The 25,149-nt window shown below is 29.6% G+C and overlaps 10 protein-coding genes across 10 annotated transcripts; 5 read left to right on the forward strand and 5 right to left on the reverse strand.

The window, feature by feature from the left end:
• Nucleotides 1-427: 427 nt before the first annotated feature.
• cgd2_590 (nucleotide-sugar transporter, UDP N-acetylglucosamine-like, signal peptide, 9 or more transmembrane domains) lies at nucleotides 428-1,780 on the forward strand (the record flags this gene model as incomplete). Its single annotated transcript, XM_626295.1, has 1 exon — nucleotides 428-1,780. A coding segment is annotated over one exon (1,353 nt), but the record flags the coding sequence as incomplete, so codon positions are not given.
• A 602-nt stretch (nucleotides 1,781-2,382) lies between these two features.
• cgd2_600 (t-complex protein 1, alpha subunit) lies at nucleotides 2,383-4,086 on the reverse strand (the record flags this gene model as incomplete). The annotated part of the gene is made up of 1 exon (XM_626296.1): nucleotides 2,383-4,086. The coding sequence occupies one exon, from the start codon at nucleotides 4,084-4,086 to the stop codon at nucleotides 2,383-2,385; it is 1,704 nt and encodes a 567-aa protein (XP_626296.1).
• Nucleotides 4,087-5,137: 1,051 nt separating this feature from the next.
• Nucleotides 5,138-5,971, reverse strand: cgd2_610 (hypothetical protein; the record flags this gene model as incomplete). The annotated part of the gene is made up of 1 exon (XM_626297.1): nucleotides 5,138-5,971. The coding sequence occupies one exon, from the start codon at nucleotides 5,969-5,971 to the stop codon at nucleotides 5,138-5,140; it is 834 nt and encodes a 277-aa protein (XP_626297.1).
• A 1,299-nt stretch (nucleotides 5,972-7,270) lies between these two features.
• On the reverse strand, nucleotides 7,271-7,471 carry cgd2_620 (conserved hypothetical protein; the record flags this gene model as incomplete). The annotated part of the gene is made up of 1 exon (XM_626298.1): nucleotides 7,271-7,471. A coding segment is annotated over one exon (201 nt), but the record flags the coding sequence as incomplete, so codon positions are not given.
• Nucleotides 7,472-8,411: 940 nt separating this feature from the next.
• Nucleotides 8,412-9,617, forward strand: cgd2_630 (conserved hypothetical protein; the record flags this gene model as incomplete). The annotated part of the gene is made up of 1 exon (XM_626299.1): nucleotides 8,412-9,617. The coding sequence occupies one exon, from the start codon at nucleotides 8,412-8,414 to the stop codon at nucleotides 9,615-9,617; it is 1,206 nt and encodes a 401-aa protein (XP_626299.1).
• A 901-nt stretch (nucleotides 9,618-10,518) lies between these two features.
• cgd2_640 (possible conserved acid phosphatase) lies at nucleotides 10,519-11,538 on the reverse strand (the record flags this gene model as incomplete). Its single annotated transcript, XM_626300.1, has 1 exon — nucleotides 10,519-11,538. One exon carries the CDS (start codon nucleotides 11,536-11,538, stop codon nucleotides 10,519-10,521), a length of 1,020 nt encoding a protein of 339 aa, XP_626300.1.
• A 1,484-nt stretch (nucleotides 11,539-13,022) lies between these two features.
• cgd2_650 (hypothetical protein with transmembrane domain within N-terminus) lies at nucleotides 13,023-15,101 on the forward strand (the record flags this gene model as incomplete). Its single annotated transcript, XM_626301.1, has 1 exon — nucleotides 13,023-15,101. One exon carries the CDS (start codon nucleotides 13,023-13,025, stop codon nucleotides 15,099-15,101), a length of 2,079 nt encoding a protein of 692 aa, XP_626301.1.
• Nucleotides 15,102-15,163: 62 nt separating this feature from the next.
• Nucleotides 15,164-16,492, reverse strand: cgd2_660 (hypothetical protein, signal peptide; the record flags this gene model as incomplete). Its single annotated transcript, XM_626302.1, has 1 exon — nucleotides 15,164-16,492. One exon carries the CDS (start codon nucleotides 16,490-16,492, stop codon nucleotides 15,164-15,166), a length of 1,329 nt encoding a protein of 442 aa, XP_626302.1.
• Nucleotides 16,493-17,084: 592 nt separating this feature from the next.
• cgd2_670 (hypothetical protein, 6 transmembrane domains) lies at nucleotides 17,085-18,197 on the forward strand (the record flags this gene model as incomplete). The annotated part of the gene is made up of 1 exon (XM_626303.1): nucleotides 17,085-18,197. One exon carries the CDS (start codon nucleotides 17,085-17,087, stop codon nucleotides 18,195-18,197), a length of 1,113 nt encoding a protein of 370 aa, XP_626303.1.
• A 504-nt stretch (nucleotides 18,198-18,701) lies between these two features.
• Nucleotides 18,702-24,062, forward strand: cgd2_680 (hypothetical protein; the record flags this gene model as incomplete). Its single annotated transcript, XM_001388153.1, has 1 exon — nucleotides 18,702-24,062. The coding sequence occupies one exon, from the start codon at nucleotides 18,702-18,704 to the stop codon at nucleotides 24,060-24,062; it is 5,361 nt and encodes a 1,786-aa protein (XP_001388190.1).
• Between the last annotated feature and the right edge of the window lie 1,087 nt (nucleotides 24,063-25,149).

Raw genomic sequence — 25,149 nt, forward strand, 5'->3', positions numbered from 1 at the left:
AAAAAAAAAAGCATTAATAAGAAAAAGTCTTCTTGACTATTAGGAAGGTTTGTTTAAGATAAAAAGGAAGAAATAGGAGTTTATCTATCTTTGAAAGTGGAAAATATCAAATTAATTGATAGAAATTTGTAATTAATATTACTAAAAACTACTACTTATATTATTTTTAGCTTGGTTAGCTATTAAAAAGCTTTTTATTTGCAATAATTTAAGTGAAAAAGTACTTTTCCCTTTTTTTAATTACCAAATTTGTTTCTTAATAAGTTATTTGTTTTTATCAAAAGGACGAGATATGAAACCAGAAACTAATATTAAAGAGGTAGGTTTAGATTTATTTTTAATACATTAAATTGGCTATTTATACGTCATAAATGTGAATATTTATATACTAATAATTAATTTCCTTATTATTTATTTGAATTCTTGAAAACTTATTGAAAAACAGGAACAGAAACAGAATATAAATGGTAATAACTCAAATAATAGCGATAATGAATATATGAAATATGTAGCTTTGTTCTGTTTAATCATTCAAACAGTGGCAGTAATTTTCTTTATGAGGATTTCTCGTATTAAAAAGTCAGAAAATGATGAATTATATTTTAATTCTTGTGCTGTGGTAATGTCAGAAATCCTCAAGCTTTTAAGTTCATTATTAATAGTATTATATTCTAATAATTTTAATATGGTTGAATTTTACAATACATTGAGATTTGAAGTATTTAACTCATTTAAAACTAATATTCTTGTAGGTGTTCCTGGGCTGCTCTATGTTGTCCAGAATAACTTACTATTTATTGCATTGTCAAATCTATCAGGAGCAGTATACCATGTTACTTATCAACTTAAGATCCTTGCAACGGCAATATTATCAGTTATTATATTGAATAAACAACTTTCAAAAATAAGATGGTTGTCTTTACTTTTACTTACAATTGGAGCAGTACTAGTACAAACAGGAAAATCATCGGAGTCAAAAACTCCAAATAACTCAGGTTTAGTTGCTGAAAATACTGACAATTTTTTGGGTCTTTGTTCAGTTTTATTAGCATGCTTTACCAGTGGTTTGGCAGGAGTTTTTGTTGAGAAACTTTTAAAAGATAGTAAAACCAGTATTTGGGGTAGAAATGTACAGCTTGCTTTGTATGGTATAATTTTTGGATTAATTGGATGCCTTACAGGAAAAGAAGGATTAGAAATTTCTCAAAAAGGTTTCTTTTTTGGATTCAACACTCTTGTTTGGTTTGTTATTATATTACAAGCTATTGGAGGAATTATTGTTGCTGCTGTGCTTAAATATGCCGATAACATCCTAAAATGCTTTGGTAATTCGTTTAGTATTATTATGAGCTGTATTCTATCCTGGTATCTTGGTGATTATAGCATTACGCTAAATTTCTTTGCTGGTTCAGTTCTTGTAATTTGGTCAATATTTATTTATGGACTTGAAAGAGCTTTTCCTTGCTCTGAATATCTTCTCAAACTTAAACTAATTTTAAAAAGGAATTCCAGAAACAAAATTATTGCTAAATACAAGAATCTTAGAGAATCTAGCTCGGAAGCTTCTTTTGACTTTAATGACCAAAACTCTGGAACCAGGAATAATCATCTAAACAGCTTGAATAATCAAAATAAAAATAGCAATATACTGAGCAATAGCAAATTTAAGAATATCAATAACTTTATCAATCAGCAAAACCAAAATAGAGATAATTATGGCGAAATTGATGATGTTATACCAAAAGGTCTTCAGATGGCAATCATTTCTTCTGGTGTTTAAATACTCTTTTAATCTATTTTGAAGAATTATCTTCCCATGTTTAACTAAATTATTACTTCAATTCAACTAAACATATATTTTATACAACCCGCACCAACTCCATGAAATAATTGACTTCGCATGCACCATTGCAATGCATGCTCGAATTTTCGTGGAAGCGGGTCCAATGTGGACAAATATATAATTAATATATATAGTTTTACTATTTGCTTTCTTCTTAGTTATAGATTCGTTCTTTTACTAAATTTTCTTCCGAAAGTTTTAGCTGAAAACTGCTAATTAGTATCTCTAGAATGGCTTTCTATATAAGAACTACTAAAAATAAAAAAAAATAAAAAATTGTTATTCATTATATAAACTTAGTGACTGATATCGTAAATCTAGCTAAAGTATTTCACTGATAGCTATAAAAAATATATTTGCCGCCTTTTCGGTGTGGGGAGGGAAGTCGTTACATAGAAAAGGTCACCTGGCCCGTTGGGCGGGCTCTCGAATTAAATAGAGTAAAAGTCAACCAGAACATTTCTTCCCTCTTGAATCCTAATTTACTTGGTTGATATCAAAGAATGAAAAGGAATTAAACTTCAAATGATGAAAGTTGTTTACTCGTTTCCTTGTTGGTTCTCTACGGGTTTTACTTTAATGTAGTCATCAATACGGAGAAGCGTGATTGCAGCTTCTGTTGCAAATCTTAAAGACTTAAGTTTGCTGATAGTTGGTTCCAAAACTCCTGCTTGGACATTATCTCTTACTGTTCCATTAATTAAATCAAGCCCAAAAAATTTGTATTTATCTTGATCTTGAGATTTTACTGTTAAATCTGAAGAAGTTGGTTTAGTAGCATAGTTATTGAGTTGTCCTTGTTGGGCGCTTGCATGGTATGCTCTAAGTCTAGCAACCAAGTCTGTTGCATCTTTAGCGGAATTAATTGCCAAAGTTTTAGGAATAACCAAAAGTGCCTCAGCAAATTCCGCAATTGCAAGCTGTTCTCTAGACCCAAGAGTGCGAGCAAAGTCTTCTAAGTAAATACTCAAAGCAGCCTCCACTGCTCCTCCTCCTGCAACATATCCATTTGACTCTAAAAGCTTAGATACGGAACACAAAGCATCATTTAGAGAGCGCTCAAGCTCATCTAATAGAACCTCATTTGCTCCTCTTAATACAATTGAGGCTGCTCTATGAGTCTTGCAACCAAGGAACATCATATAATCAGTGTCTCCAATACGTTCTTCTCTTACTTCTTGGCATTCTCCAAGATAAGCCGGGTCAAATGATTCCTCTGAATCCTCTAATTGTGCCATTGTAAGGCAGATTGTCGCTCCTGTTGCCTTGGCAATTCTTCTTAAATCAACCTTCTCTACCCTTCTAACTGCAATACAACCAGCTGAGACAAAATATTTCATGCATTGATCATCAATACCCCCTGAAGTCAAAACTACATTACAACCTGTAGCCAAAATCTTTTCAATACGTTTGTGAATTACTTCCTTCTCTTCCAGTCTAATCCTTGCAAGTTCTTTTGGATCTTCCAATTCAACACGAATACCCATTTGCATTCTGTATTGTTTTAAAGGAAAGTCTATACATGCAATTTTGACATTTTTTACAGACGTTGGCATTCCCTGGCAAGCTCTACCTGTATGGGAGAGAGCATAACCCTCAACCAAAAATGACTCTGATAAACCTTTACCATGAGTTTTTAATATGTTCAAAGATTTTACTGGATACTTGACAGCTCCTGTTAAGGGGTCTGTAGCCTTTACTGTCATTATTGAATCTACTACCAACTTCCCAAAAAACTCTGAGTCTGCTCCTGCTAGCTTTGATGATAGCACAGTTTTAGCAACATTAAGGCAGCATTCCTCACTAATTGTCTCATTAATAGATAAAGACCCAGAAATATATCTCACACACTCCTTTAGAGCCAACTTATAACCAGAAATTACATTTGAAGGATGAGACCCATTGCTAACTAAAGATGTACCTCTCCTTAGTAACTCAGCAGCTAATAAAACTACAGATGTTGTGCCATCCCCCACTTCCTTGTCCTGTAGCTCACTCAAATCTACTAGTACTCGCCCAGCTGGGTGCTTTACTTCCAATTGGCTTAAAATTGTAGCACCATCATTAGTTACTATTACTTCGCCCACCTCATCAACAAGCATCTTATCCAACCCTTGGGGTCCCAATGACGACTTTAATATATTTGCTATCGACATTACTGCTGTCAAATTATTAGACCTCACATCACTCCCATGTTGTCGCTCTCCGTGAATTGATTGATCCTGAGATGGTTTTGCCAACATATTATATATATATGTTTTACTTGACTCCTTTATTTATGTTTTTTTATAAAATATATATATATAAATATTTATTTATGTACAATCTTCTCTTTTTCCCTCTTCACTTCCTTCAAGACTTTTTCTTGCACTTTTAAAAGCCCCTTACCGCCCAAACTCAAATACCGGCCTGAGAGACGGCGCCAAACCTGCCCCAATTAATTAACTGCTTGGCAAAAGTTATTTTTACCAAATTGTTGATGAAAATGTGAATATTTGTTTGATTTACTTTGTGTGGTTATGTGTGAATTACATTATATTGTAAATTATTGGGTTCTTATTTAGTTTACTTTTACAAATCTTGTGGCCTTTCATACAACTATACTTATACAATATATTTTGTCTCCGATAGCTAAGATTAGATTCAATGGCACTTATTAGAAATTTTGTCTATTGTAAACGTGTATGCTCACTATTCTAATATTCATTTTTTATTTAACACTTTTTTTCTCTCTCCAAGCTTAACATGAACTCATTCCTCTATTATTTGAAGAAAAAAAAGAGAACTGTCCCTCGTAACTCTATGCACTTCTACGAATTCTATAGTTATTCAGAGCCTTCTTTAACTAACAATGACTATCTTTGAACTCACAAATGTAAAAAAATCTCGCATGTTCAAATTCTCCAAACTCTGCTCAGAGAAATCACTCAATTCCGCAATATTCAAATTATTCCTAAAAAAAAAAGAAAAACCTAAGATGTACTTATGTTCTACCAATTATCAATCAATTTATTCACAAAAAGAAAACAAATTTTATATGTTTATTAAAATTTTACTAATTAATATATCGCTAATTTGCATGTTTTTACCGCCAAATAATTGACGAATTTAAAGAATCATCCCTTGGTAATTGTTATTGCGTGGAGTATAAAAGCCAGAAATTCAAAAACAATCCTTTCATCTTTCGCTCTTTAATTACAATTATAGGCCATTAGAAGACTAAAACTATGACTGGTTTCAAATTCAACCAAAACTCGAAATATACACACAATATTTAATAATCTCATCGTAAAGTTAATTCTTGAAGATCTTTGTCATCCTCCTGAGAGCTGAAGAAACCAAATGCACTGGAGTCCTAATTAAATCGCCAATCGCTCCTCCGTTAGTGGTTCCATGATCTGATTCAGCATCATTTGCAGCCATTAATGATGAAATTGGTGTTGATGAGTAAGAAAGTCTTGAAGTTCTTGTAGGAGTTCTTAAGCTTGAATCACCTCCATTCTTTGCATCAACTTTCATTGAATTCTTTCTTGCTGTTAAGGAAGTTGCTGAAGCTGGTAGTTTTTTTAGTTTAGAAGATGATGATGAAGTCTTTGACTTGGGCTTTGTTGCCTTTTCAGTGGAAGCTGACTTCTTTTCCTTACTATTAGCCTTCGATATCTTGTTTTCCTTTAAATTACTCTCTGGTTTCTTTTTTTTATTTCCGGTTGATATTTCCTTAACAATATTGTCCAAAATCTTGTTTTTTGCAACTTCACTCTTTGTGACCTTCTTAGTACTTGATGAGACACCCTTCTTAACTATTTCACTGATAGCTTTGGCTTCTGATCCCTTTGATTTAATTATCTTGTGATTCAGAATTTCTCCTCCCTTTTTGCTTGTCTTGCTAATTGTCTTCTTAACTACAGGTTTTACGGTTCCCTGCTCTTTTTTAATAGGATGCGAATTTGAAGCCTTAGTCGTTGCTATTGATGATTTTGACAACGAGCTTTTGCGAGACTTTGAAGATGATAAAGAAGTTGATTTTGGGGTTTCCTTCTTTACTGAAATCTTACTAGACTTTGAATTACAGCTCTTGGAAGCAGTTTTGCAGATAGACTTCTTTGAATCTGTTGAGCAACCACTCATCTAAAATCAAAAAATCATAAATAATATTGTATAAAATCGTTTAATTTCGTATTATTAAAAATAAATATTTTAGTTAATTTGTTATTTAATTATTGAATAAATTTATAAAGGCAATAATTCAGAGACTTTCTCAAATTTCTTTATTCAGCTTATCTTTTCCTCCCCTCATTTTTTTGTAGGCTATAATTAGCTTTAAAAGTCAATTAAATCTGAAGAATTATCACTCATACCATCATGATATAATTTGATGTCAAAATTTTCTAGAAGCATCAACCCCACACCTGTATGTCATAGATATTCGCAATTTATTCCCTTCATCTCCCTCCACTCCATCCCTTCTTCTTTGTAACCAAATCATCAAAGTCTCATTATTTGCCTTTCTATTGACTTACCTTTGATCCACAAGCTTTTACTGAAGAACTTCCTTTCTTAGTGCAAGCCATTCTTAACTGATAAAAGTTTATCTTTTTTCCTTGTTAATTAAAAATCTATAATTGGTTTCCCCCAATCCCTTAAATATATTAATACTTGAAATTTAATCGTATTTACTACTTGTTCTGTTTAGTATTCGTGTATTAATTTAAAATTAATTTGCATGCAAATAAATACATTTGGCGCCCGACTGTGGGCGCGCATTTTGATCTTCAAGTGGTTAACCACAGTAACATGGCATTAAGTGTATAAATTAAGTTAATAAGGAAGAATGTGAGCACTAAAAAAAAGATATATTGGGAGAGATGATTTTTTTTTTTTTTTTTAAATCACTCAAGGTCCCAACCCACATTTGAATGTAATACAACTCAGTCAAAATAAATCAATAGAGCACTCCTTTCTTTTTTCTTAGATATATTTTTGTGAATTTTTTCATCGACCCTTTGATAGTAAAATTTGTTTCAATAACTCTATCATCAAGAGATGTCAACTTTGATCAAATGTAAGATGTAATACAAATGTTTAGTTTTTCGCTATCGTGGCTAATACATAGGAATTGTGAATGATAGGCTTTTTAATTAAACGAAAACGTAATATTTAAAACAAGTATAATCAATTTATTAAGAGAGGAACTATTTAAAAGCTGTAACTTTTATCTATTACTAACTTGTGGTTGTAGCTTCTTTTGAATAATACCTTCCATCAAAGTTGAAAAATCCAATCATAATTCACTTAAATTAAGCAAAGAAGAAAAGATCTTCGACATGTGGAAATATACATATCCGTTACTAATTTAAAGTAAGTGTTTACGCTCGGTGAATTACAAGCTAAACCGGCTGATTATTCCCTACCTCTGATTCATTACGCTTATCCCATGATCTTTTCCTTAAACTTTCCGAGAATATGAAGTACAATAACTATTGACATGTATGCCAAAGTCATTACGAGAACAGTCATTGGCCCAAGCTTGAGTCCTGGTGTATCATCAACGTAGTAACTCATCAAATTTTGAGCGAGGTTCTCTCTGCTGCTAGTTACAGAAGATGCCAATGCACGGCGTTGTCTAATTTATAGAAAGAAAAAAGTGAATAAAGATTCTCACATCCTATTATTTCTTAGCTTACCTCATTGTACTTGATCTTGCAATAGAACCTTTTCCTGCTGCTCCCATATTGGATGAGCTTCCTGTTGATTGCGTTGAATTCTTTGTCTAAAAGAATAAGATGATTAATTTAAATATGAACTCTAAATAAGTTTATCATTTCGAGTTTAATAAACGAAGAGAACCTCCTTTGAAAATAGAATCTCTCCTATATGGAAATAATCCCAGCTAATATACTCGAAAAGATATAAAGATAAATATTCAAATGACTTACCATCTCTAATTCAATAAAATCTAAACGTTCTTAAAATTCCAAAGAATAAAATATTAGTTTTACTTTCTTTTAATTTTTCTTTTTTTTCCCCAATTTATTGAGCTTTATCCAGATATGGTAAAATATCTTTTCCCCTCTTATAACTCTATGTTTTTTTATTTTTGTCAATACACTCAAAAATTGAGTGAGTCTTGCGGTACCTCTTCAATTAATTAATTATTTCTTTATATGAATATACTATATAGTTATTAAGTTACCTTATTTAAATTTTTTTTATTCAAATACCCCCACTATTCACTTTCCCGCTACACTTACCCTGAATTTACCGCCAAATTGCAAAACATTAAAATTTCGAAATATCCCATTAATCGAAATAGGAAATAATGACGATAAAAATGCAGGCCCCACAGTTTTGGCGGCACATTTTGAGATTCTATTAATGTTAAATTTATAAAGTTAACTAAAAATGGAATCGAAAAAAGAATTGGGTAAGAAAACAAAATTTTAGAAAAAAAGGAAGAGATGGTCATTCAGCCGTATTCGAATGAGTTTGAAGTACTCCACTTCCCAATTTTTTTAAAGAAAAAATCAACTAAATTTGATTATTTTGGTATATATTCCGACAAATAATAATGAACATTGAACTTTCCAAGCCTTTATTAAAAACATACACTCAGGATCAAATGTATTACAATAGTAAAAAAAATCAAATAAGTGATACTAGTAGTAATCAAAGCTATGAGAGCCCTGATTTAAGTGACCGAATTGAAACAAAAGCATCCGACTTCATTTCATATAGCAACAGAAATCCTCCGAATATACTAATGGAAAATGGAACCTTAAATATAATGCATCACTGGGATAGACTCAGCCAATTCTTTGAATTTTGTTTACACGACAGATTCCATGTTATGCTTTCAATGAGTTGGGGAAGTCTTATTTTATTTATATTTCTCGTATATATTCTACTTGCAATTATCCTAGCAATAATACATTTTATTATTACATTTGGTGATGCTGCTAATTGTATTGGGAGCGATAAATTTGGGAATATAGAATATTTTTTCTTTGCTGTTGAAACTATGTTTAGTATTGGCTACGGTTCCCCAAGATCACCATGTTGCTTAATTACCAACTACTTTACTTCAATTACGGTTATTAGTGGTTGCATCTTGAATTCAGTTACTGTTGGAATATTCTTTACAAAATTTTCAGAATCAACTTCTAGAAAATGGTCAATTTGTTTCTCCAAAGAACTTTGTGGAATTGGATTTAAAAGTATAACTCCTGAAGAAGTACTTGAAGTACCTAATCAATCAAACTTACCACCTATCACTTCATATGCCTTTACTAAGGCAGCTGAAACCACCTGTGAGAATTGTCCATTCATTATTTCATTCAGACTTTTTAATATCTCTCAAGAACCATTTTTTTCGCCTGATCTTAAAATTTTCATTCTTATCCACGGTGACAACGGCCCATATATCACAGAAATTTCATCATACAAACTTGATGTTCCTCTAGAATTTATGGAAACTCCTATCACTGTTTCGATATACTCAAACCAGCCTGACTCCCCTCTTAAAAACTTTACTATTAATCATCTTAGAAATCAAGGGCATCTCATTGAACTCATGATATTGCTACGCTTCTCTGATAACAGAACATCAAAGAATTTGGAGGTCAGGAAGACCTGGAGACTTAATAATGTCTTCTGGGGATATAAATTTTCTTCTATTATTAAGAAACAAGTTTATCATGGCGGAACTATGTACAAAGTCGGAATTTCAGATCTCGATAACATTGAGCCTGTTATCTCCGGTACTCCATTTCTCTAATTTATAGATCATATTTGCAAATACATAAGTATATAATTTAACTTGACTACCTTAGCTATTTCTTTTCCTTTCATCGTTTTTTTTATATTCTACAAGCAATGACTAATTGGCGCCAAAATCATTTCCATGCAATACTTCCCGCCTTGTTTTTTATTTTAAAAGTTATTCATTGCCTCCAAATTAATTTTGTAACTATTCTTTAGTATCTTTTTTTTAGTAAAAAATATAATCATTGTTATAGTTTTTTTGAAATAAAAATCAACATTGTCAACCTAAGTGTTTTCTAGTACTTTTCAAACTTGTACATGTGTTATCCACCACAAGCTACTTCAACCCTTCAATCACTTTACTCACTATTTTGTGTGGGGGAAAAATGCACACGTAATATGCATGCAAGTTGTAAATAAATAGAGAAAAAAAACTAAAATTGTAGATAAAAATAATTAACTCTCTTATATTATCACTACAATCTACTGTGCATTATTCACCCCTTCTACATGAAGTATTTAATATACTATTTATAAATCTACATATCCCAAAATGAATAACTCCAAGAAAGTAATATCCAAAATAAGAAGAGTAAGTGCTTAGTACTTTAAAATGATTACCATTCTTCATCATTTAATTCATTTGCTTGTAACAATAGCCATTAGCAACTTAATGTATTAATTATTCTTCTTAAAAACTAATAATATTAGCATTCTTCAACTTATGGCACTTTTCCCTGATCTAATTTATGTCTGAATATCATTTATACTATATAGTTCATTTTCTATTATCAATATTGATTATATTATTATGCCTCAACATAAACTCTCCTCTCTCTCGCCCCACTCAAAAAAAAAAACTAGTCTTAATGAAAGATTAAATTCTGACTCGAGATTATCACTTATTCTTCTTTTTACTTTTTGTTAATAATCAATGAACCTATACAAGTTGCTAAGATCATTAATCCTACAGTTCCAACGATCTTAAGGAAAGCTTCGCGTGATAAATGTTTAGCTCCCTTCTTGAATGTTAATTCAATCATCTCTAAAGCAGGTAATTCATCGCCAGCAATACCTTGGAATGATAAAGATGGAGATGGTAATTGAGTATTAATTGGTGATAATTCAACTTGATTACCATTTTGAATGATATATGGAACCATCTTGCTACCATCAACCTTAAATGAGCAATAAGAATCACAGTTCAAGAAAGTAGTACCTTCAATAGTTGAGTTGTATGTACCCCTATTTTGACCACTAATTACAAGCTCAACATGAGTATCCAAAATAAGTTGTTGAACCTTCTTTAACGAAGAATCGATTGAATATGAAGAAGCCAAGTATTTGTTTCCAACTACAACAGTGAAATCATGATGTTTATGACCATAGTGTAAAGTTGCATTCAAATTTTGGAAGGCTTGTTCAGAAACTTTGTGGTCTGGGAAAGAGCTGGAAAGAATAAAAGTATCAATGAATACAAATAAAACAGTACCATCTCTTCTAGATAACACATTTGAAGTATCAGTATAGTGTGAAACATAATGATAAAAGTAATTTGGGAAACTAAATCTTGGGAAAATATCATTATTGCTATCATAAGTTACATTATTTCTCTTCAATAGCAAGTTAGCATTCCCATTATCCCAATCAGCTTGACCCATTGCTGCGAACAATGGAATCTGGAGAGATTTTTCTGAGTAAATATTCTCAAAACAATGTTTGAAATCAATTCCACCAGGAAAGTTATCTCCAGGACTAACCAATAATGAGAATGGAGTCTTCTCTGCTTGGGCTTTTAAAACAGAAGCTACCTTTTTTTGGTTTCCAGAACATCCATAATTTGATAATGATGCAAAATATAATTCTCCATTAACTCTATTTGAACTAACAAATATACACAAAACGATTCCAAAAACTAGAAGTAATGCTCTCATCCTTTTATTAAAATATAAACAGTTGCTTTCACTTTTTGTAATATTGTTTTATATAAGACTATAATTTTTCTTTTTCGGTAATGTGTTTCTTACTCACAATTTTTAATTAATATTTGGCTATTCAATAACCCAATAGTGGAATTCTTTAAATTCGATATTTATACTTAATTCCTAATTTTATTATTTAAAAAAAAAAAAAACCTACCTTTTTTACCTTTTCAAAATAATAAAAATGTCTTTTTTCCTTATAATATGCTTGCTTCCACCTTTTGATTAAGCCTCACACTATTTATAAACCTTGTTCCTCATTACAAAAATCAAATCTGTATGCAAGCACATCTACATACATTATTGACGACATTACGTCATTACAAATGGATCAAGTCTCCATGTACCCCATTTTACATACATTAACGTTTTGTCCTCACAACTTTAAAAATTTAACATATGTCTCGTTTTCTTTTTTTGAATACTGTTAAATATTCGTGTTTTTTTTTTACGATCTCTTTAATTGATTTTTAACAGTTAAATCTATTAAGATGAAAATTCTTTCTCATTTTCTTATTTTTCAATATTCCTCATCATTATCCGCATGCACAATTTTTCCCCAATTTGATGCGTGTGCACTGTGTCTTTTTTGTGAAATTTTATAACACTTAATTTTTGATATCAAGGCTTTTTTTTAATTAATTGAATCAAATATATTCGAATACAATTATCTAAATTCAAGCAGTATTTGAATCTTCATTTCAAGAATTTTGAATCCATCTTTTTTTTCCTAAAAATATGTGATAATTTGTTTGTCCACATAAGTGGGATATAGAAAAAAAATTATGAAAGAGGGGAAAAATGCACGTAGAAAAATTAATAAATAGGAGAAAAAATTATAGCCAAGGGCTTGATTAGTAAAATATATTCATCAACGTAAATTCAATATGCCTAATTATTGCATATATGTATAGAAGTAACGTAATTTGTTAATTTTCTTTTGCATCTTTCTCATTGCAATTTTGTAATTTTGAATTAATGAATTTGATTTACAAATCATTGTCTTTTTTTTACCCTATTTGTTTTTACTCTTTTATTGATATTAATTAAAAAACCAATTACGTGTTGTTGGCGCCTACTTATGTGGGTTAAATTACATGCAATTTATGCAAGTATGACAGTTGTAAAAGTCATGCAGTATCAAAAGTGTGATTTCTAGAATTTAATAAAGAATAAATCGTTAAATTATTATTTTGTTAATTGGAAGTAAACTATTGAGATTTTGAAATAATTATAAAAATGAATAAATTGTTAATTTTTCTATGAATATATTTCGGGGAAAAAATGACTCAAAGATGGTTAAACCTATAAAATAAGAAAATCCTAAATAAATTAAAACCTATTAAATAATTAATATTAAATTTAACGGAAAGTTTTGTTTGAGTAATGAATTAAAAAGAAACTTACAATACTTATGAAAACGTATTTATGTATGTATGAAGAATAAAAATAATAAAAAAAGAATCCTGGTTGAGAAGGAAAAAAATTATCATGAGAAGGCAAACTTTGAGATTTGGAAAACAGATGGAATTTATAGAAATGAAAATGATAGAAGTTTTATGTTTGGAAATAGGAAATTGTCAAATATGAAAAAAATGCAAATCGATTATTACCCCTATAATGAGAAGTCAAAAATTGAGAATGAAATAAGAGGAAATGTTTTAATTAATACTAGAAAAGATACGGAATCAAGAAAAAAAGCCAGTTTAAGAATATGGATATATCGCAAATTAGGGAAAATATTGAATTATATTTTTAAAATTATTAAAACACTCAGTTTATTCTTAATAATAGGTACTTTTCTATTTATTATTTGGAACTCAATTAATCATTTTGGACAATATGGAGAAAGTAAGATGATTTCTACTCAATTATTTGATCAATTAATAAAAAAGGAAAAGCTTGTAAATTTAATTAAACAAAAAGAAAGTAATGGTTTATTTTCTGCAGATTATTATGATGAGACAGTAAGTTTTGTTGAATTCCAGGAAAAATTTGAAGAGATTGAAGATCAAGTTATTGGATTAAATAAAAAAATTGCAATTTTAGCAGAAATTAATGAGTTTTCAAAAATGAATAGAAGTAATTTAGAACGTGATTTTCGTGAATTAATAAATAACAAGACATTCATCCTTGAAAATGAAATCATTGAATTAAATACAAAGCTTTTAAAAGAAATTAAATCTGTTAAAAACGAAAGTTCAACAATATTCAAAAATTTTAATCGTTCGCTGAATGATATTTTAACGAAAGAGAAGAATCAAATTATTTATAAAAATAATCATCCAGAGATTGAAAGCCAAATACAATTAATTATTAGAAATCTAACAGAGCACGAGAGATTTTATTTGAAATTGAGAAATGATTTAGAAAATATTTCGGAAGAAGTTAAGTTAATTGACGAGGCACAAGATGTTTTAAGGAGTTTGATTTGGTCAATGAATAAAAGAAATGAAGAATTATCAACTTTTAATTCAGAAAATACAATAGGAAATTCTCAGCTTGAAGCTTTACAAGGTCAAAGCTCAGAAATTGGAGTTTACCTTAAAAAAATACTTGGGACAAAATTGGAAATGCAAGGTTATAATCAAGTTGACTGGGCACAATCTAGTATGGGAGGAAAAGTATTAAATCCTAAAAGTAATAAATTCTGTGAGGCAAATAAAGATAATAATAATAATAGTAATTCAATAATCATTAAGAGTTTGAGATACTTTCAAGATCAGCTTTTTAAGTTTTTGATTCAAAAAAACCATAGAACAACAACATTAAAAGTTCCCATCTATAATTCTGAGTGTTTTGAGCCCAATCAACTTATCAAATCAAATCAAGAAAAAACTATTGGAAATTGTTTACTTGCTGAAGTTGGTACTAATATTGATATACAATTATCTGTTTTAATTAATGTAACATCAGTGGGAATAGATCATATTTTATTTCCCTTACAATATGATAATGGAGAAACTGTCCCAAGAAAATTTTCTGTTAAATGTATAAAAGGGAGCTCAATTGAGGAATACGAATATGGTCATTTTATGTATCACTATCCTCAAAATAATCAAGGTCTTGAAATTTTTCAGGTTAATTCAAATCATTTATGCAACATAATTAGATTTACAATTCACTCAAGTTATGGTGACAAATATTTTTGTTTGTACAAATTGAGAGTATATGGTGAGCAGGTTAATAATAACATTGAATTTGTTTCTGAGGTTAAAAGAAATTATTTTTTGAAATTATTTTGGAAAATAACCAGAAAAATAACAATTGCTCTTAGAAATGAAATATCTAATATGAATATTATATTATTAAATTGTTTTAATTATATTAAAGAGAACTTAAAAGTAGAAAATAAAGAAAAAATTGAGTTTGAAGAAGATAATAATGATATAATGTTGGATAATGATGTTGAGATTGATGAAGATAAGGATGAATATGTACCAAATTATGGTAATTTTTCAGAAAGTAACAAATTCAAAACAAAAAATGATAAAAGAAGGAGAGAAATTGAGTAGAATTTATTAAAAAAAAAGAAATTCTGAACTTATAATATTTGTTAATAAGTTAAAATATCCTTCTAACATAATGAAAATATGGATTTTTGATTTGGTGCACTAATTGAAATATTTTCAATCATTGGGTAAATAATACAGTTATTTTTATTTGGGAGTCTTTCAATATATTCACTAATAAAAATAATATCTTGTTTTGAGATTTTAATCATGGAATTTTTCTTTTTAAGATCATTTGCGTTCGAGATTTCAATCTGGGTTGCTAAATCTGAAGCAGAGTGACTATTTCTAAAGTCCTCAATAAAAGAATTAAATATATTTCCAAAGAAGCTGATAGTAATTCCAAGTATTTGAAGTAAAAAATTTGTTTGATAGTTATTCCTTCTATCACTAAAGAATTTCAAGAAATGTTTTTTTTGGCTCTTTTTAATATGCTTTTTGGAATATTTATAATATTCTTTAATGCTTTTAAATTGTTTAAAATTTGGTCCTATAAATTTCATTATACTGGTAATTCTTAGAATATCCTCTAGAAGTAATGCAATAAAGTCTGGCATTGAGTACCAAGGAGTACTATTTGTATCAATTGCATTATTAATGACAAATAAAAGGGATTGAGCAATCATAATAAGTTTTAAGTGTAATTTATGATCAGATTTACATTTACAAAAAGCAACTTGTTTATTAACTTTGGAGTTAATCATATGCAATTTCTTAAGACTTCTTTTATTTCCAAAAGCATCAATATTTGTATTTGAGTTCTTCATTTTGAGAAATGAAATAGGTCTAGCGCTCAAGAATTCAATCTGAGATGCTTCATTTTCAATAAAAGTGGAATGCTCATCTTGTTTATTTTTTGCATCCGAATCTTTGGTCATTAATCCAAAGTCTTCCAGAGTATTTGTTTTTGCAAATTGACTCTTCTTGATCATTTTTTTACTTAATTTTGGAAGTTTCTTCTTTATTGGTTTTTGTTGATGGTTTATCAATCTAAAGTAACCATTTGTATCAATTCCCATTAGCTTTATTTCTTCAATTTGAGACATATGATAAGTAAGAATAATTCCAAATTCTTCAATATAAAACTTTATAAGCATTTTTCTCAGAATTTTATACAATTTCTTAACTTCTCTATGATTTTGAAGTAGTTCTTTTAATATGTAAACTTTTGGACCTGGTGAAAATCCATCATTTGCTAATGGAAAATTAACTTTTTCAAGATTATCCACAAAAATGGTATTTTTCAGGCTTCTTGAAATTGTTTCCACTGAATTCAGCTCAAAATGAGCCATTTTTTCACCATTACATCTTATTATATTAAAGCTTGAAAGTAAATATAAAAAGATTATTATATTAAAAATAATTGTTAAAGTACTCTTTTCATATTTAACCATCTTAATTAATCCTTTCTGAGTTTTTCCCCAGGTTCTTCCTACTTGAATTTCATTACAGTTTGCATCCAAATTTCTATTTTATTTTCAATATATGAATAAATAGATGCCTTTGGATTAATTATTTTTATATAATTATCTTGCCAGAAAAAATGTATTATATCTAATATTATTATAATTTTAACAATTTTTATGCTATTTTATTTCCAGATTATTCCTAATAAACACTAATATGGTCCCAAATAAGCATAAATTAATTAATTTAATAAAACAACCAGAAAAAGAATTGCATGTTTTGGCGGGCGATTTTGGTCCACAAATCAGATTATTTAAGGGGTAAAAATAATAATAATAATAATTTGACGGGTGAATGCAAATGGGATACAGTTAAAAAAAAAAAATGTAAATGCTCGAGAAATCGTTGTGAGGGGAGGGAGGAAAGATGCTGAATAAGGAAAAATAAGAGATAAAAGGCGAATATTAATATTACATATATATACATATATTTATAAATAAGGAAATATAACCAGTGTAAGGGGATATTTGTATATATCAATAATAAGCTTAGAAATCATATTATTAAAGAGAAGAAAAAATGAGTGAAAAAAATAGAAATACAGAGGTTATTGGTAAAACTTCAAATTCAACATTATATGAAAAGAGATTAGGATTATATGTATTAATGGGTTCTGTATTATATATTTTAGCAATAAAAAATAAGCTTGAAAAAGGTTGGTTAGATACTCCTTATTCATGGATGCTGATACTATTTAGAGCTGGACCAATAGGAGGAATGATTTTAATGATACCTTATATGATTTCAAATTTAAGGACTCAAATAGAAAATATGTGTGAAACTTTAAGACTTTTTCATATTAAATATCAAAAAAAAGAGCCTCTTACAATAGCTTTAGAACTTTTCCCAGATCTAGATAAACAATTCAATATGATGCAAAGTATGAGAAGATATATAGTACTAGGACTATTTTATTTTTGTATTGGAGAAAGTTTGAGCGAAATTTCTACTCAATATTCCAAAAATTCCAATATTTTTTTTCAAGTAATTCCAATCTCTGCTTCTTTATCACGTTCTATGGGAACTTACTCTTTTTGTAAATCAATTATATATGACTCAAAAAATACACGTAATCTTGTGCATGTTTTTGGCGCCACAACTGCATGTATTTTGACATTTTTTGTATATATATTAGGAATATATATAAGCCATGAATCATTAATTGATGGAGTGAGGATGATATTAAGTCAGAGTTTGGTTGGTGGGGGGTTGGAAAAGGACTTTTTGAGAATATGTATTTACTTGGAATTATTTGTTCAGAGTATATTATTATCAGAATGTGTAATACGTAGGGGAAAAAATGAATATGCTTCTTTTGCTTCAAGAATATCTCCTATATTGGGCTCTCTTTTAATGATTATTTCTTTAGTATTAAGATGTTTACATTTGGAAACTAAAATGGTCCCATATTACATTCCATATTTGGAAATAGGTCCATATGTTTGGGGTTTGTTTATATTTATTCATTGTATAGCTTTTTATATTCGATATGATGATCAAGGCAATAATAGTAGAGATGAAGAAAATATTGTTTATATGAATAATAAAGTTGGCGAACAGATTAATTCTAAGCAAAATTATAATAATAGAGTTAGTTCTGAATCTGTAACTATACAGAAAAAGAATCAATAAATGATTTCAATAATAAAAAAAGTTAATAAGGTAAAATAGTTATAGTTAAGATTTTTAATATATACTTGAGTATTTTATTGTAAAACTTTGTTTTTTTTTAAAAAAAAGTCAATTAAATTTAATTAGTCGAGAATTTTATTCGAAATTTTGTTAAAGTTTAATAAAGAAAACATATAATTGAATGAATGTGTCTATCTATTTTTAAACCAGAATTAAAAAATGTATATTGGATTTTGAGTTAATTAAATACTCTAAATCTACTAAAAAACAAACAAAATACATCTTTAATTCTTTTTTTCTATTAATAAATATTTAATATTAAAGGGTATCGAATAAGATCACAGGAAAAAGCCCGCCAAAAGAAAATGAATTATTTGTGGAAAAAGAAAAAGGAAGAGGAAGAGGGGGAAAAAAAAGAAAGGAAGTTAACAAAATAAAATAAAGGAATAATTTGGGGTGAAAATAGGTTCGGAGTAGTAGAAAAGGAATACTGGTTGATGGATTATGGACCAAGGAGGTGAATTAGAAACACAGGAAAAGGGAGGAATTTCTTCAGCAAAGGAGTTGTTGGTAGAGAACAAGGATGATGGAACCATTAATTTAGATACTTCCAACTTATTAGAAGAGAATAAGAAGTTGAAAGATAGAATAAAAGAATTAGAACAGAAACATTATGTGGATAATATACAAGATGAGGGACAGGAAGAGAGGAGAAATCAGGTATCGATATTAACAGAGCAATTAGTTCATGAGAGAAATGAAAATGAGAGATTACATGAGAATTTGAATGGATTACAGGAGTTATTAGTAAAGAGTAAACAAGAATTATTGGAGTTTCAGCAAAGAGTTTATGATTCAGAGATTATTTCATCTAGAAGTCAACATGAAAGTAAGATTTTAGAACAAGAAAAGAATACTTTACAAGAATCTTTGAAGAAATATCAAGAGGAAGCTGGGATTATGGAGTCTAGGATGAAAGAACTTCATGCTTCTAAGAATAATATTATATTAGAATCAACAAAGAAGATTAGTAGTTTAGAGGTTTCATGTAGAGATTTTGAACATAAGATTACTTTAATACAAAAAAGTAGGGATGAATTAGAAATGGAATATTCCAAGACTTGTGATGAACTTAGAAGAGTGAAATCTGAATTAGATTTTGCAAAAGGACATTATGAAGGGAAAATTAAGATAAAAGAAGAAGCAATAAGGCTTAAAGAAGAACAAGTACAGCAAATTCAAAGTCTTTTAGATATGAGTATAAGTACTGCTCAGAATTTAGAGTCAGAAATGGAGAAACTTCGATCTGGTATGATTGAGGAAGATCGTCATCAGGATGATGAAGCTTTAAGAAGTTCCGTTGAAGGAGGTTTAAGGGAGAAAACTCAAACAACTACCGGAATAGGTACCAAGCTTGAAAGAAAACAATTTACTGACAAACAAGCTTTAGAAATCCTTATAGGGATTTTTGGAGAAGAATATATACTAAGTGAGTCACATTCAGGAATTGATAGTCAACTTGTTACTCAAGAAGAAGAAATAGAAACAGGAACAGTAACCAGAAATTCTGGGGGAAGAAGAATTCTAATTGACCTTTTAACTCAATTAGAAGATTATCAACAAAGTATGGATGATCTAAGACATCAAAATCAAGCTTTAAAAGCAGATTTGAAGGAATGCCAATACCATCTAAAAGTTACTGTTCCTGATTTTGAATTAACTAGAGAAAAATATGAGTCATTACAAGCTGAAAATAATTTTGCTATTGAACAAATACAATCTCTTACTCAAGAAAGACGAACATTAATCCATGAAGTCTCTGAATTAAAAACTTTATGGCAACATGAAACTAAAAAAAGAGAAATCTATGAAGAACAATGCAAAATAATTACTCAAAACTTTAATAAAATAATCAACAACCTTAATTATCCTGCTAATACTAGTGAAATTGATCCTATTCATGAAAATAGCGAATTCTATTCATATTCAAATTTGAGACATGATCTTGAAAATAAGGTATCGGATACCTTTAAATCATTTGAGAAAATTGATGATGAAAATTTGAAATATAATAAAAATATTGTCGATAAGATATATTCTGATATAGTTGAGCAGAATACTCAATTAAAGATTCAGGTTTCGAGATTGATTGAAGGGATAGAATTGGATAGTCAGATACAGATAAGAAAGTTGACTTCTGATATTGCTTCATATAAGGATCAATTTGAAAGAATTCATCATGAAAGAGATGAATTAGTTTCTCAATATCAGGCATTGATAACTAAATTGGAGGATGAAAATGCTAATTTAAAACGTGAAAAGGATTCAATTAGGGAAAGTATTAGTAATGATGATTTACAATATAGAAAAAGCAAAGATGATCATGATTTTACTCCAATAAATCATGAAAAAGGGATTATATATGATGGAATTACGAATCCAAATATATTTGTTAAACAATTGGGAGAAGTAACAGAAATGTGTAAAACATTGAGTGAGAAACTTACAAGTGAGATAGAATCTTCTGCTCAGTGTAAGTCTGAGTTGTCACGTTATAAAGCTCAATGTGAATATATGGAAAGTATGGGAGAAAGGAATAGAAAGCGTTTGGATGAGTTATTTCAAGAAAGAGATGGACTTTATATGCAAATCAATGATTTAAGAAGACAACAAGATAGTAAAGATTTTCAAGTACAAGATCTTAAGGATAGGATTAGTACAAAAGAATCTGAGATTATGGATTTAAAGAGAGAGAATGAGCATCAGAAACAAAATATATCCAATTTAAATGCTTGTATTTTAGATTTGAGATCTGATATTGAGCAAGGAATAAAACAAAGGAGTCAAGATAATGCATTACAGAGGGATATGATTAGTCAATTACAAGGAGAATTGGAAGGTAAATGTGTTGAAATTAATAGTATGAGAAAGAGTCAAGATGCTATTTTACAGAGAGAGTTTGAGGAATCTCAAAGATTAAGACAACAATTAAGATCAGAGCATGAAAAATACCAGAGTATGGAATCTAAACTTAAAGATTTACAGAATGAGAAAGAGAATCTGGAGAGACTTTTAGCTCAAATTGAGAAGGATGAAGAAATACAAGAAAAAAAGAGTAGAAAGAGTATATCAGCTTCACCAATTGGAGAATTATTTAATTTATCATTATCTTCTTCAGAATATCCAGAAAGAAGAATTTCTACAAGAAATAGTATTCATTCATCCAGTGATAATAAAATAGATTTGAATGATTCAGATGAAGGATTTAAAGATCATTCAGGTATCGATAATGATGAGGTATCTGAATTACGTGTACAATTAGAAGAAAGTAAGAAATTACAAAATTACTGGAAAGAATTGGTACAATCAGTAGAGAAACAATTAGAGACAAAGACAAGAGATTTGGATGAATTGAAGATAATAGAGGAGAATTTGAAAGGGGAGTTAGAATCAAGAAGAGAGGAAGCAAAACAAATGGAAGAGGAGAGTCAAAAAGAGCTGACTAGATTGAATGAGAGTATATCAGCAATGACTTTAAGGATATCATCAATAGATGAAGAGATAGCAAAAAGGGAAGCAGTTTTAAGAGAGAATTTATCACAAGTAACAGAGGAGAATATAATACTTAAGAAAGAGACGGATGAATTAAGGCGTATGGAACAAGATTTAAGGGGTCAGTACCAAAATATAGTAAGGATGCATAGTTTGGATATAGAGAGACTTCAAAATATGAATAAGCAATGTATGGAATTAAAGGAGGAATTAAGTAATTTACAAGATAAATCAAAGAAATCAAATGATGAGAATACAAATTTGGTAATGGAGATGCAGAATGATATAGTTAATTTGAGACGTCAATTAGAATCTTATATTAAAAAGTATGAGATAGCAAAGACAGATTATCAGAATTTGAGGGATATGATGAATAAGATTAAGACTGAGAATCAACTTCCAAGTAATTTGGAGAATATGTTGGATATGGCAATGGTTTCATCTTCATTAACAGATGGTGTTGATATTATTGAAGGTAACGATAAAGTATCTGATGAGAGAAGATTATCAATACAATCATCAGTGAATGGAGTACTTGGAAGTTCAGGAGGAGGTTTAACATCTTCATCTTCATCCTCATCATCAGTAACAGCTTCTTTATTACTGATGAGAAAAGTACAGACATTGACAAGTTCTGTGGAAGAGTTGGATGCAAAATTGGATGAGTCAAAGATAGAGATTCAGCGTTTAACATTTGAAAGGAAATCTTTGCGTGAGGAGAATGAGGTTTTACAGAAAAGATTAAGTGAGGAATTAGAGAGAGCATCTGAATTTGCATCAAAAGCTGAAGCAAATGAGAGTACTTTGATTCGTCTTGGGGAGTTGGTAACATTAAGAGAATCAAATGATAGATTAAGACGAGAATTAATACAAGCAACAGAGAGACATAGTAATTTGGAGAAGCAATTGGAGCAGGAATCAAGACAAAGTGATCCTTTGAGATGTGAGATTTCTAAGCTTGGAGCCCAAGTAGAGAGTTTAAAATCTCTTTGTGAGGAGAAATCAGCATTGAGCAAATCTTGGGAGGAGCAATATAATCGAGTTTTGTTGAATTATGAAAATATGAATCCAAATGAGATTACTCAGATGAAGGAAGAGATAAGTAAGCTTAAGACTCAGAATGAGGAGTTACGTGATTCTTTGGGAATGAAGGCCCAGGAGATAGAGAAATTACAGACAGAGAAACAACAAGAACATGTAAGTAATGAAGAGCTTCAGTTAACTAAACAGCAGATGGAACAGTTGAGGAAGGTTTATATGAGTACTAATCAGAAACTGAAAGAGGAAAGGAATAAGTGCACTCGTTTGGAGAATGACTTGAAGAGACTCAGTTCCCAAGTTCAGGCTCAAAATCAGAATCAGAGTCAGCCTCAAACTCAACCACAAATCCATATGGGCGGTATGGGTTTAAATTCCAGTTCAAGTAATTCACAGGATGGTAGCAATAGTAACAATAATAGCAGTAGCACAAGTAGTGGTAATAGCAGTAGTTCTTTGGATTATAAGCCTACTGCTCAGGAGATTAAGAGCATTTCACAGGCAACAGAAAATTTGGTTGACACAGTTTTGAAGTTAGCAAAACTCTCCATCTTGAGGATCGAGTCTGAAGGAGGAGGAACGGGAGCGGGAGGAGGAACGGAAGAAGGAGGAGGTAGTTCGTCATCTTTGGCTGCTACATCCTCAGTGAACTCTATAAATCCTTCCGAAAGTGTTGGTACTGAAGGTAATTCGGCTGGAGTTACTGGAGATAATGCTGCATTTGGTATTTTTACAACTTCTAATAATACTATTGCTACATTTACAACTACATCTTCCTCTTTAGTTGATTCTTCTACTACTACTAATAATAATAATAATAACAATAACACAGCGGCTTCAAGTAACAACTTTCCAAGCATTGTAGGCTTTTCAGGAGTATCAGGGCAAAGCTCAAGTGAAATAACGACAACTTCGGCAATGACCTTGCAGCCTCTTCATTCGCCACCTCTGCTACCACCACCTCCACCTCCACCTCCACCTCCACCTCCACCACATACACTACCTCATTTGAGTCAATCCCAAAATTCTATCTCAAGTCAAAATTCAATGGAGATACAATCTTATACTTCAGGAAGTGGTTCTATTCCATGCGAAAATTCTTCTGATTCATCAAAACAACAAAGAATTCAAGATGACTTGGCTGGTATTTCTTCCATTCCTGCACAAAAAAAGAGACCATTAATGGGGGAAAATACTGAAATAAACGAAACAATAAGTAAAAATGTTCAAGAAAATTCTCAAAATAACACTAATACGAATACACAAATCATATAAATTAGCAAACAGTAATAATTCAAACTATCTGAAACAAAATATTGTTTTTCCTCCTTCTCCCTTCCCTCTGTTTCCTTCTTTAAGAAAAAAAAACAATTTTCTACATTCACTTTAAAGTAATTTCCTTGACTGATTTTCATTTGTTGAAAAAGCGCTTCCCGCCTTTTGTGTGCATTATTCATAATACAAAATTACTAATAGTAATAATAATAATGTTTTCCTTTAATTTACATAATAGGGCAAAACATAGTTGAAATAAAAATAATGTAATACAAATATGTAATATATATATATATATATATATTTAGCTATATTCTGCGATTTCTTTAATTCAGTCTATTTTATACAAGTTTTACTCTCTTTCTCTTTCTTTTATCAAAAAAAGAAAAAAAAATTCAATTGATATAAGTCATATTTAAGACAAAAACTGTTGTTGACTGTATTTAATCCTTTCTTATTTTTTATATTTTTCCCAAAAAAAAACTTCATGTGGAAATTGAAAGATATGGGGGTAGTGTAACTTTCATTAATAAATTTAACATAGTAATTATGGATTAATTAAGAAATAATATTAATTACTTAGTAATAATTTAACCAAATTAAATAAGTAGATATATATTTATGTATTAATATAAATCAATAAATCTAACAATTAAGAATAATTAAGTATTTCTTGATTCATGCCAATATTTGTTTTCATCAATTTATATATCACCAGAAATATCTCTTATTTCCTTTTCTTATATATATCATAATAACTTTATATTAACAAAAAAAAAAGAAAAAGAATACATTCACAAATATTTTCTATTATCATATAACATAAAATATCTGTAACGTTATATTAATATTTGATTTCGAAACCAAAAAAAGACTTGGAGCTTCGAAAATATTTTCCAAAGAAAAGGAATTAAAAAAAAAAATTAAACAACCTCTATTTTTTGACTCCATTTCATCCCACCATTAGTTAATCAAATTAGGAAAAAACTACACCATTATTTATCCTGAATTATTCCCTTTTCTCTTCTATTCAAAACCCAAATAAAACAAAGAACAAAAGGAAACAAAAAAAAAAAAAAATACCACG

Source organism: Cryptosporidium parvum, chromosome 2, assembly GCF_000165345.1.
Source record: "Cryptosporidium parvum Iowa II chromosome 2, whole genome shotgun sequence".
NCBI classification, from domain to species: domain Eukaryota; phylum Apicomplexa; class Conoidasida; order Eucoccidiorida; family Cryptosporidiidae; genus Cryptosporidium; species Cryptosporidium parvum.